The 14,010-nt window shown below is 40.7% G+C and overlaps 1 protein-coding gene across 1 annotated transcript in view; it reads left to right on the plus strand.

Annotated features, from left to right (window-relative positions):
- Nucleotides 1-11,761: 11,761 nt before the first annotated feature.
- LOC122811279 (microtubule-associated serine/threonine-protein kinase 3-like) overlaps nt 11,762-14,010 on the plus strand; it is a 54,798-nt gene continuing 52,549 nt past the window's right edge. Inside the window, exon 1 of the mRNA XM_044083014.1 lies at nt 11,762-12,235. Within this exon, the coding sequence (XP_043938949.1) occupies nt 12,164-12,235 (72 nt within the window). The 5' untranslated portion in view covers nt 11,762-12,163. The remainder of the gene's footprint in view (nt 12,236-14,010) is intronic.

Here is a 14,010-nt window from a genome sequence, read left to right on the forward strand (position 1 = left end):
GAGGGTATGTATCCAAGCTTGAAACTGCAAGTACACACACACAGACACACACACAGACACACACACACAGACACACACACACACAGACACACACACACACACACAGACACACCCACCCACAGACACACCCACCCACAGACACACCCACCCACAGACACACCCACCCACAGACACACCCACCCACAGACACACACACAGACACACACACAGACACACACACAGACACACACACAGACACACACAGACACACACACTCACACTCACACTCACACTCACACTCACACTCACACTCACCCACACTCACAACACACTGCTGTAAGAGAAGTCAGAATAAGTGACCATTTGACAACATGCACCATGTAATATTTACTTAATAATTAGGCTGAAACTGCATTGCTCGAGTCCCTTTCAGTTGTGTTAGATACTGAGCATGGTGTTTATTTTGTTGTACCGTGTAAGAGCTGTTCCAGGATGTGGTGTAATCTGCTTTCAGGCTGAGATTGATTGATATGGTGAGTACTGCACATGCCCATTGGATAAAGATATGAAAATGGAAAAGGAACTCATGATGAAAAGATCTAGGTTTTGCTTCTCTGCATTGCTGCCATTATTGTGTACCCCACATATTTCTCACTGTCAGAAGTGGAAGGTGCTATGCTGTAGACGTCCGTTTTATTATAGTCAGCTAACAGCAGTAGTGGCTGAAATTGCTGTGTAAAGTGCTGAGATTATTGCAATTGTTAACTATGCTTTTGGGTTTGAATCTTGGCTGGAAATTTCTCAGTATGGATCAGCTTACTCAAATTTGATAAATGTATACATCAGACTTCCAGTTTCATTGCAACAATGCTTGGTATCTCTGGGTTCATGTTTTAATGGTTTAGCCAGCATTACTTTTCAACCTAGAATGGAAAGGACCTCTTAGTAAATCAGGCTGAAGCATGAAGGCTTAAGAACACTTCACACCTACACACACACACACACACACTTGTTTCCTCATTTAATCTTAAATGCTAAAACCTCTCAAAGTCACATGACTCACATCCCAGACTACTTGAAGTTTACATACCCGATATATGACCTCCTCTTATCTGAAATGCAAATATGCCCTTTTATATCTTTAAACACTATTTACAGCTATTCTATTCCTTTGGTTTAATAATGTAGTCTTATGACTATGGTGGGTGAGTCTTGGGACTGTTACATTTTATAAAAAACTCGTTATGCTGATATTTAATTGCATCTAAATACAGTCGTGAAAGCAGAGTAGTTTCTTAATTGTTCGTTATAGTGAGTGTATTGTGGACTGTCCTGTTTCAGTCTTGTTCCAGTCTTACTGTCACCATGATGGGAGGTTGACTGCAGCAGTTCAGTAAATAGTTCACTGCTGTGTTCCAGATGTGATGCAGTAGCTGCAGACACCATTGCAGCTGAGGACTGATTCACTGAAGATGTTACTGCAATCTCTGGCAATTTTTTCTTAGTCACCTTTTTGGGTGGTGAAGTGGTGCAGCTAGAGGTTCTCCAGTTCGATTCTCAGCTGGGGTACCTTCAAGGTGTGGAGTCTGCATGTCTTCCCTGTGTTTGTGTGGGTTTCCTCTGGGTGTGGTCTGGTATCTTCCCATATTCCAAAGACATGCGTCTATAGCGTTTCTCCTCAGGCCTCCACTAAAATTGGGCTCTGTCATAATCGGACTTTCCCAGTAAACAAATGTTAAATAAATAAAAAAAAATTTCCCTAGCGTAACTACTTGCTCTGGTATTTTCAACAGATGGTATACCATTTCATTTATACAGCTGTATGTTATCTCTCTGGAGCGGATAATACCTTAGGTTCAGATATTGGACAGTCATAGATGTAACTTTTGCCCAGAGTCATGATCCTGCATCATTCTGACCTCTTGTACTTCCTTTGAGAGTGATATGTTTTTCTCTGAGTTCCCATCTGTGTAGAAGTTCTATTGATGATATCCAGTGCTAGTAGAAAAAGTGATATTAAAAGTTTTGTTATAAGCCTTCTCATTATCAATAACTGAGGTGGCAAAAGTCCTTTAGCCTGTAACAGTGCATTACTAAACTCCATTAATGTCAATGAGCAGTTCATTTGGCTTAATGTATCATTTCAGAAATTCTGTGAAAGTCTGTCTAAAGCAGAGAAGTATAGAAATCAAGAAAAAGTACAAATGGAAATGTTTATGGAAGAATTGAATATGCCAAGGTTAGAGGTACGGAAGAATTAAATATGCCAGTTGCTAACAGGATAGGAGGAGATGAGACAAAAATGGTTATGTATAACCTATCTACTGGAAAGTCACCTGGAGTAGATGGTCAAGACACATAAACCCACATATGCAGAGGTACTCACTAGGAGCCTACCCAAAGACCAGAGACCTCCCAAGCGTAAACAACATACACATACTGGTACACAAACAGAATCCACCACTACAGATAACACTATGCATAACAACACACATATCAGTGTCGCAACAGTTAAGCTCCTAAGGTAAAATACCTCAAAACCTAATGTTCTGGTCATAGGTGACTCAATAGCAAGACACAGATGTTCCCCTCACCAGGCTGAACAAGGAGAAAGTCACGGTCAGCTGCCTGTCAGGTGCCAGGATCCGTAAAATCACGCAGTAAGTACCGTAGTATAGTACATGTTGGTGTGAATGGCTTGAGACGTACCTCTCTAGAAAATATGAAGAGTGACATGACCGATCTCTTAGATTTTGTTCTAGGCAGGTCTGTCCATAGCCCTAACCAGTATTCTACCTTCACCTCGGATGATGCCATAGTACAGACAAAAAAATGATTTATTTCAGCAATTGGCTTAGCTTCTGGTGTCACTACAGGGAGATCCAGTATCTGTCTACCTGGGAAGACATGGTCAACAATCCACGCTGCTTTGCAGAGAAGTCTCCTCAAGGCTTTTGGATACTGGCAAAGATGCTTGCCTCCAGCATAATGCCTTTTTTATGCATTGTCCAAACAATTAAAAAACTTCCAACTTAAAGAAATCTACTAAAGACAAACTCACTGTCATGCTGCTTTATGCTAGGAACTTAAACAGGAAACTGCACTCCTTGGAAGCATTCCTCACCTTGGAAGATGCTGACATTTGTGCAGTCACTGAGACTTGGTTCAAGGCCACCAAGAGCACCCCGGCTGTGCAAGGCTACAATGCCTTTCACACCCCAAAACCAGCATGAAAGAACCAGACGTAGAGGTGTATCCATCTTCATTAAATCCAAATACAGTTCAAAACTGGTAAAACAGTATGACTCTCTTGAGCAACTCTAGGTCCAAATAACTACAGGTAAAATACCCATCCACATCATTGCTAGCTACAGGCCCTCCACCATGAACCAGGAGAAGCATTTTGCCTACCTGGACTTGCTAGAGTCACAGCCATACATCTTGGTCATGGAAGATTTCAACTATCCTTCTATCGATTGCATGACTTACATGAGCACAAACACGATCGCTACAAGGATCCTGGATTTTAATTCATTGCCCTGAAACAGTTGATTTACACCCCCACAAGGATCTCTCATGTCCTGGACTTAGTGCTCACCAACATGGGGGGGTCACTGCACTACCCCCTGTGTGTTGCCCTCCCTAGTAAGGGCAGACCATTAATCTGTCTTGTTTGAAGTAAAGATCAAACTTGACACCCCCACAGGAGTAATAAAATTGAAAAATTTCTCCAAAGTAAACTATTGCCTACTAAGCGATGGTATTAAAAGTTTCAAAGCTCCTGCCAACATAGCCAACAATGACTCCTATGCAGAATACACAAATGCTCTATATAGACACTTAAAAAAATGCATTGACTCAGCTGTACCTAACGGGAACAAAACCAGGTCTTCCTGAAAAAACAAGCAACCATGGTGGACGTTAAGTGTAAATAAGCTGTACAACCAAAGAAAGAAACTAATGTCTAAGAACAGGAGGGAACTTACTCAGAGAAAGAATAGACTCCACAGCTTGATCAAGCAAATCAGATGTCTTAAGTTCTCAAAGGCTAGCTATGAGTCTAAATTAGCATCCCTGTCTAAAGACAGTCATAAGGCATTCTTTAACTACGCCCGAAACCTAAAAGGGAATGCCCAGCTGTGTGCCGAACTTATAGTGGACGGTACCACTCACACTGAACCTGAGGAAATTGCTAACCTGCTAGCTAACAAATTTGGCAATAACTTCACCCCTCTGTCCCCACCAGACATGCCCCAAAGCATTCCTGACACCATTCTTCTGCAGAGTATCTCTAAAGAACAGGTCATACAAGCAGTCTCCATGGCCAAAAACACGACCTCTGTGAAACGAGGTAACATTCCAGACTGTTTACTAAACAATCCAAACCAAGACCTAACAGAACCACTCGGTATTCTCTTTAGCCATAGCTGAGCATTGGCTTTGTCCCAGCAGAGTGGAGAACAGCAACAGTAATCCCCTTGCACAAAGGGGGTCCATCAACTGTCCCTGAGAACTATCGACCCATGAGCCTAACCAGCCTTATCTCCAAGGCCATGGAAAGAATCATCATGGACCTTATCCATAAGGATATAGGTGTCCTTCAAACCCTTGCCATAACCCAGTTTGGTGTAGTCAAGGGTAAAATCTTGCTTATTAAACATAGTGGACTTCTTTGAGAATGTCACCAAAGCCCTGGATGAGGACAAAACAGTACATACCACCCATCTTGGTTTAGCCAAGGCCTTTGACACAATCCCCTATTCAGGTATCGTAGAGAATTCTCAAAGTTGGGGAGTCGACCTCCACCAGTAGACCACTTATCAGTGGGGTACCACAAGGATCTGTGCTGGACCCTGTACTGTTTGGAATCTGTTTCTCTGAAGTCCAAACGAAGGTAGATGGCCTGTGGCTTACCAGGTTTGCAAATGAATGTAAACTGGGCCCAATCACAGAGTCCCCCAATGATGTTAACATATTACAGAAATGGCTGACACAGACAAATGATGTTGCCAAACTCACAGACTAAAACTTAACACACAAATAATGCCCCATTATCCCCTTTGGCAAATAAGTAGCCCCTGCTAATTGTGATATAGATAGCACCCCTCTAAGCTCAAACTCATTGGTGTGAGACTTGGGAACACAGGTTAATAACAATCTAAACTTCGATCACCATGTGTCCATAGTGGTAAGCAAAGCATTCTACATTTCGTGTGTCATAAATAAGGGCATCGCATCCAAGACCATGGAGGTTATAACTCCACTGTACTCGATCCTTATCAGACCATTAATTGGGTACAATGCTTCCTTCTGTACATACCTCACCAGACACCTGCAGCAACTGGAGAGAACACAGAGGTTTCTATCCAAGAGAATTCAGAGCCTCCAAAATATGACCTGTATGGAAGGACTGAAAGCCCTGTCACTGTACTCAGCATCATACAGGCTACTGAGAAGTGACGTGTGCCTGGCCTACAGAGCAGTCTCAGACCCTGCCTTAATGGAAATGTTGCATATTCACAAATCAAATGGGACAAGAATAACTCGCTCCGGGGATCTCAACCTAACCTGTGACATTACCAGAACATGCTGGAGAGACAGATATATCTCCCAGCTATTGCAGCTCCTCTGGAATAAGCTCCCACTCAAAGCAGAGCTCTTCAGTGACCCTATTCAAGCGCAACCTTGACAAATGGATGAGGGACCGTAAATTCACCCTGTGGGTGGAACTTATGTCCCTCACGGATAGGGCAGTTGGTGCTGATCCCAGAATCCCTCTGCTAACAACAACCTTCTAACTGTGGTCAGTAAGGGTACACGGGTTATTACATGGCTAGGCTTGTAAAGGCCCTAGGGCCATTAGCCAATAGCCCTCTATGAACCTGTGCGATTACACAGATTATTTAAATCAAATGGAGTTATTGTATGTAGTTCTGATGAAGTTCTATACAGAATGGAGTGAAAGCTTTTAACTCTTGTGATACAGTAATAATATTTATTTAAAAGCAGTGCTGGCACTGTTATACATTCTGTCCTATGTTTAAGTTAGGCCTTCATAAGTGTTAATATTCATACTATGTCATCAGAACTCAAGCTACTGCCATGTTAAGTTACTTATACCAAACAGTGACTTTAACTGTGAACACTACCACATCTCTTATATTGGACCCTAACATTGTACTGGAACTTGTCAGTGTATAACTTCCATCTTTGTTCATTCAGCTGTTACTTGGATCTTATATACTCAACTCTTACACTTCTGTTGTATATGATTGGTAATGTGGAGATTTTTTTCCCCGGGCCTCCACTGAAAATGGGGGGGGGGGTCATTACGGCCCAGTGGACCTTCCCAGTAAACAAATGCAAATAAATATAAATAAAAAATAAAATAAAATTTCTTGAGACTTTCTTCCCAGTGTGAATCATACACTCAACCTATCTTTTAGAGATAGTCAGTGTGTTGGTTTTGTTGTAAGATGCTGAATTTCCAGATTCTGGAATAGTTTTTGAACTCCTAGTTTGAGAACTGTGGACCATGGTTTGATAGGACTTGCTCTGGTATATCATGTTTGTAAATACTGCTTTGAATGCACTAATCACGCAAGGAGCTGTTGTATCTTTAACTTCTGGATATTTGGAGAAGTACTCAGCATAGAGTAGAAATTTGAGTTAATAGTACAAGATTATTTCCTAGCTTTATCTAAAGTAGTGTTGGAAGTTTGTGTGGAATTAACTTCTTTTTTCTGGTTTAGATTCCTATACATGCCACAAAAACTGAAGTTGTGCAACACATGTTGTATTTGTACAGTAATGTACCAGTACATGAGACCTCTAGCTCTGCCATTACATTCTGATGTTCCAGGATGTGATCCATGTATCTTCAGCAGCATTTCTTTGCTGAGACAGAAGAATGACTTTATCACCTGTAAACAAGGGACTTTGTATGCAGGCTAATTCGTCTCGGAACATATAATATGGTTTAATTAGTGGATGAAATTACTTCACACCATCAACCTGTATGGACATTATGGCTTCATCTTTGTACCAGTTCTGTTTGCAGTGCTATGCTCCTGCGATTTCTTAGCTGTTACTGATATCTGTATCAAACCCATAGGGCTTCTAAGTCTTCTTTAGTAAGATCTTCCTTCCATTCACTCAGACAGACCCAGCGCAGTGTATCAACATTGCACATCAACTTTTCTGATTTGCATTTCATGTCCACATCACTGAAGACTTGTCATCATTTGAATTACTCTAGCTGGTGCTTTATGTAAACATTTCCCAAATATACTCTGAGGGTTTGTGAGCTGATTCAGCCTCAGTACTTCCCCAGAGTCATACTCCTGAAATTTCTTAATCAAAAACTACTGCGAACATTTCTTTCTCTTCTTGTGCATACTGTTGCTGTGCATTTGTCAGAGCTCTTGGTGCATAGACAGCAGGTCTGCCATTCTCCATTGTCACTGCTGCCAGCCCTATCCGGCTTGCATTTACTTATATTGCAGTTGGCAAGGCTACATCATTATATCTTGGCTCTACTGTAGTAGTTACTAGCCTATGTAGTAGTTCAGAACGTCTGGCGTGATTCTCTGAACAGCTTTCTGTATCATGCTAGGGCAGTTCCCTTAGAAGTGCAGTTATATGTGACAAGTGAGGTATTAACTAACTTGTAGAGGTATTGTACTATCCCCAAGAATCGGATTGAGTTTCATCAGTAAGAGTTTGCATGTTTACCTTGGCATGCACATTGTGAGCATTCGGCTGTAATCCGTCAGTAGTAAGTAGATAACCTGTGCGCCTCAAAGATGTAGCTTCAGTCTGACACTTGACCTTATGTAGCTTTGAACTCTGGGACCTCATTCTCTCTAGCAGTTCTTGATTTGTAGTACCCCAAACTAGAATGTCATCAATAATATTCAAAACACCTCCCAGTTCCTCAATCATGTGCACCACCAGATGCTGAAGTAACTCTCGTATTGTTGAAGTTCCCCATCTCAAACTCTGTACCTACCTGAGGATTTAAGTGTGCACAGCTTCAAGACTGCCTTATCCAATTTATTCCTCCAAAAATCATTAATTTTCACCCAGAATAAGAACTTTGCATTTGACATAGCTGCAACAACCTCTTGACAAGCCTGTAATGCTTGTATTTCTGAATCCATTTTTTGAGATTTTCTAGGTCTGTGTAATTCCTTATAGATCTGGGTTAACCACAATTACCATAGTGTTGAACCATTCAACACGTGGCGTTTGTGTCATATCTAGTGATTCCATGCAGTTAAGCTGCAGCAGTAGCTTCTAGCAGTTTTGCTAGAAAAAGGATTGTGCAGTGCATGTTATGTATTTTTGAATGCACATAAAAATATTTGGGAAAACAAATGAGCAAGTGAAAAAGCATTTAATAAAGGAAAATTTGAAAGAATCACTGAATTTATTTAAATTATGTATTATAGGAAAGGTTTAATTAATCCTCGGTGGTGCAGCGGTTAGCGTTGTCACCTCGCAGCAAGAGGTTTTCCCGTTTGATTCTCTGCTGGAGCACCTTCTGTGTGGAGTTTGCATGCCCTCCCCGTGGTCGAGTGACGTTAAAGGCATGCAGGTAGGTGCGAGCGTGAATGGGCGTGCCTTCGTTGAAGGTTTGGCGTCTGGCTGGAAACTCGGCACCGTAAAATCCACTGCCAATCATGAACGGACCGGAGTTCCGCTGTGGCGACCCCTAACCGGGAAAAGCCAAACGACATACATTATAGGAAAGGTTTAACTCACCAATTAAGTTCTGAAAATATTTGATTAGTTCCACTGAAAGATTATGTACTTAAAAAAAATTTCACTGAAGATTTTGGCAGTCAGGGTGATGAAAGATACTATGATAGAAACAAATATATTTTTCAGAATTTTGCCTAGTCAGAAACCTGCAGTGACTAGAGAAGTCAAACTGAATAGTTTAGAAGAGTTTAGGCAATGTTAACATTCAAAAATGCCAGTAAAATGTAAAAGTTTTAAACTCAAATAAAAAGCAACACATTTCCAACTCTTGCTAAGTACCAAATAAAAATGGAAATTACTTCTATCTCTGTCCAAGCACAAATAGAAAGTAATATACTTCCAGCTATTTTATTATAGGAAATACTCACTGGTTTAGGCAAGCAGATAGTTTAAAATTGCCTTTGCACTGACACATGAAAAAAAATGACAAATGTCGACATGAGAAAAAGAACTTAAGAAAAGTGTATAGTTTAATTACCACATTCTTGGAAATCTAAGAAAAATGTGAGGATCTTACTAACTTTAATTTTGTTATTTTTCCATTGGTAATACGTAACAGGATAAGTAAGTTCTGAAAATTTAAGAAATTATTATAACCACACATGTTCTATTGAAAAGGGGCTTAAAGCAGTAACATAAAGGATGCAGTGGGACAGGTAGAACAGAAGCTGCCACCTAGAACAGCCATTGTAAAGGTAAACTTGTAATTTTAGTATAGTGTACGGAATGTGTCTGGGATATGCAAGATGTCTGTATGCACAGGTATACCAGCTTCTCCCTGTGAGCTACCTTATGGATAGCATTACTGTGCCCCAGATATAACAAAGCAGTGTGGAGGAAATACAAGGAAAATCAGGTATGTGTCTTTAGTTTTGAATAACATACCTGATTTTCCTAGTATTTTCTCCATCCTGTCTCTCTCTGCTATGTTCGGAGTCCGGATTACAGATTTTTTTATTTTTGTAAGAAAAATAAATAAAACTTACAGTATACAGCAATGGAAAAAGGTCCGGGTAACCGGACCTTTTTCCATTGGTATATGCTAGGATTCACAGTGGGCACGCTGTTTGTGCTGACCAATCAGCATGCTCGTTTTTAAATATTAATGACCAGTCATTGTATAATTGTTGGTATATAGCAGCTGTCTTTACATCTTGCTGTATTTTTAATGAAGCCCTGATAACTTTTTGAATTTTCTGGCAGGTGGAGATTGTGAAGCACTATTAAAGCATGCTGGTGTTCTCCCTCTGCGCTTGTGTCAGCTGTATGTCGGAGAAATTACTCTGGCTATAGAGTACCTCCATAGCCATGGAGTTGTACACCGGGATCTCAAAACTGCTAAGTATGACCTCTCAATTTTATTTATCTTTGTTTTATTTTAATAATGTGTGTTACTTCTTTCAGGACTACAGTCTGAAGGTGTAGTTACAGCAAAAGGCTGTGGTTCCCAGAAAACATGGCTTACATCACTGTGAAGTTAATCATTTTGACTTCTACAATGTTATTTAAGCCTTGTCTGTATCACTGCCCCTAGGAACTGAAACTGGTTTGCTTCAAGAACATTTATTACTTTGTGTTCAACAGTAATACACATTGCATTGCTTTCTTTAATTATTTCTTAATCACTTGGGTGATATGGCTATCAGATCCTTGTCAGCCATGACTTGTCCTCAAAGGAAAAGCTCAAAATAAATATATAAGTGAGTATAGCAGATAATATGTATTAACAAAATACAGGTAGCAGATAGGTACTGTTTACCTTTTATTTTGCTGGATAATAAGGTAGGCCACAGGCTATGTACTTGTTTTATAAAGTATGTTACAGAGTAAGGTCTAACCATTGTGTAATTTTCAAGAAATAACTACAGGTTTATCTTAGTCGTGAAACCTTTGACTCTATTCTGTGTGTTACCCATACCTAATTGTAAGTTATTGCTTTTATACAGTAACTTTAGGAGAGAAGTCAGTTACTTTTTCTAATGTCATTTAGTAAATATGCTTCAGTGCTGTTATTGCCTTCTGCCATGTAGGGGATGTCTAAGGTATGTACTGCACATCTGTTGGGCAGGTAAGTGCCAACATTTGCACAGTATATAGGTTAAATACAGTTTCTTCCTTTTCTAAGGGAGTCAGGAGCCATGTTTGTGGAACCTTTTGCTTAGACACTCCTGGTGTCGTTTTTTTTTTTTTACTTTTAATAGTTGTATGTGTTTTTCTGTCAGAAGGACCTGTTTTGCGCTATGTAGCAAAGCGGAACATTTATTTTAGCTGCATTTTAGTTTAAGTTCTTTGTTTAGTAGTATGGAGAAAATGGTGAGTAGCTATTTTTAGGGACTCCAGTCACAGTGATTTCTATTAGTTTAGCTATATTTAGCATCCAGTGTTATTCCTGTGGGTATTTCTACATTTACATAGGGTGCAGTGATTGTTATAGCCAATCAGTGCACATGGTTTTGAAAGCTAATTACCTTCCATTGTATAATTAAAGGTAACAAAGTACCTGTAAGGCAGTAAGAATTACTGATGTAGAATTGTAGCGATATTAAGACAGTAAGAGTTACTAACATAGAAATGTAGTAATATTATCTGGCATCCTGTGGAGCCCCCCCCCCCCCAATGCAAAACTGACGGGAATCATCTCAGATGGAGACCAAAAAAAAACAGTCTGCTTTGAAACTGTAGCGTGGTGCTTGACACAAATGTAACAAACAGCTTGTGCCACATTCAGCATTTCAGCCAGGATTGCAGATGCAGTACTAGCATTCATAAAACAACGCACCAGCCAATCATGCCCCCCCCCCAACATCTTGCACCTGGGGTAGCTACTCCCTACGGCTCTGTACTGAAAAATATCAGAGGTGGATATTACCCACATTAAGTAAGATTATCAAATCCCATCCCATCACAGCATGCCACACTTTTAAATTTATAATTGTAACATGTTTGGAGTACTACAAAACCATATAATGTCATGAAAATTACAATGTAGATTGTCATAGAGTTTTTAAAAGAAATACATTGTTTTGAGATTTAAATTTAAATCTTGACTTCATGTTGTAATCCACTGTCACATGAAATAATGGCATTGTGGGGCCATGCATTTCAGAACCGCATCAAATTTTTTGTTCACTTTTATTTCAGTGTCTTGTATTCTTCAGGGCGTTCTTGTTGCATAAATTCTTGTAGTTAGTTTCCTGGTGAAGTGTTCATCTTCCAGTTTTGAGTATTACATTTTTGATAGGACATTATTATAGCACCAGTAAACTGACCCACTTTTACTTGATAATCCATATCTAAGGAACATAGTTTCTCCATAAACCATATAACTATTATGTTATTGCCTCACTGACCTTTTTCCTTTTTGCATGCTAGTTTGCTAATAACTTCAACAGGGCACATTAAGGTGACTGATTTTGGAATGTGTAAAATTGGAGCAATGAATTCCACTACTGATATAGAGAAAATTGCGTGTGAATTCCAGGATGGAGAGGTAAGATGATAAAAAGCTTGACCAAAAAACATGAATTTGTCATTTGCATATGTCAGCTTGCAAAATACTGGTTGTGTTGCATTAGAGTACAGTGGAATGCAAGGATAAAATGTGGTTGAAAATATACAGCTAAGAGTAAGTGCATAGTGAGTCCCACTCACTAGGCTGGACAAGCAGAAGGTTACTGTTAGCTGCCTGTCGGGAGCCAGAATCCGCCACATAACACAAGCACAAAGGTCACTCCGGAACAAGTACAAATATGACTCTGTCATTGTTCATGTTGGTGTGAATGACTTGAGACGTACCTCCCTGGACTACATGAACAGAGACATGGAAGAGCTCTCTGATCATGTTGCCTAGGCTGGTATGACCCTGAGTAGCATCCTGCCCTCACCAAGAATGATACCTCAGTATAAAGAAAACATTATCAATTTCAACAATTGGCTAAGCTTCTGGTGTCATTCAAAGGGGATCCAGTGTCTGTCAGCCTGGGACGACATGCTCGACAAGCCACATTGCTTCGCAAGAGATGGCTTGCACCTGTTACCCCTAGGCTTTCGAATACTGGCCAAGGCTCTTGCTGCCCCCATAGTGCTTTTTTTAGGCAAGGCTCAAAAGTCAAACCCACCTCCGTAAACAGCACAATTAACAAAAAACTGAGGGTTATGTTACTCAACGCCAGGAGTTTAAATCTCAAAATGCACTCGCTCGAAGCACTCCTTAGTATGGAGCACGTCGACATCTGTGCAGTAACTGAAACCTGGTTCAAGGCTCCAGAGAGCACCCCAGCACTACCGGGCTACAACTCATACCAAACGTTTCGGCCACAGAACACAGACCGAAACACAAAAGGAGGGTGTGTATCCACATTCATCAAGGATATCTACACCTCCTGGTTAGTGGCGCAGTATGATACCTCTGAGATCATCCATGTGCAACTAACATCGGGCAAATCTGCAATGCAAATTGTGGCCTGCTACAGATCACCCTCCATGACCCAGGACCACCACTCCACCTTTCTGGAAACACTGGAAAACATGAAGGTCCTACCGAACACCCTAATATTTGTTGATTTCAATTACCCTACCATTCACTGGGAAAACTACTCGAGTACAAACTCCCAGGCCCAGCGCTTCTTGGAATTCATCAACTCCCTGGATCAGCTGGTAAACTCCCCTACCAGAGGTGAAAACATATTGGACCTGGTCATCACCAACATGGGCGACAGGTGTTCCACACCGGAGGTCAACCCGTCACTGGTTAGATCAGACCATAACTAATCACTCTGGATGTCCACACCCTACCACCACCCCCAACTAAGGAAACCACGGTAAAAAACTTTTCTAAAGCTAACTTCACCTTACTTAAGACAGAGGTGGTAAGTTTCACAGCCCCCACGCTAAAGGATAACGCTGCCCAAGATGCAGAAACCTTTACAAATGCACTCTGTGAGCACCTACAAGGATGCATGGATCGTGCCATCCCTAGCAAAACCGAGACTCACTCCTCTAAGAGAAGGAAACCAGTTTGGTGGACCCCTGCCATAAACAGCCTATACAATAGAAGGAGGAAACTAGTTCAGAAAAAAGGCAAATCCCAAGAAGGAAATCAGTATCCGTAAGAAACTAAGGTCCCTCATGAAATCATCCAAGGCTAGCTTCGAGAGAAAAATAGCCAAGGATTCAAAAGATAACCACAAAGCCTTCTTTAGCTATGTTAAGAATCTAAGTGGCAACTCACAGATATGCACTGAACTACTGCAAAATACCACAAAA

This window comes from Protopterus annectens, chromosome 9.part0 (assembly GCF_019279795.1).
Source record: "Protopterus annectens isolate FY-2018-M chromosome 9.part0, PAN1.0, whole genome shotgun sequence".
Lineage (NCBI taxonomy): Eukaryota > Metazoa > Chordata > Ceratodontiformes > Protopteridae > Protopterus > Protopterus annectens.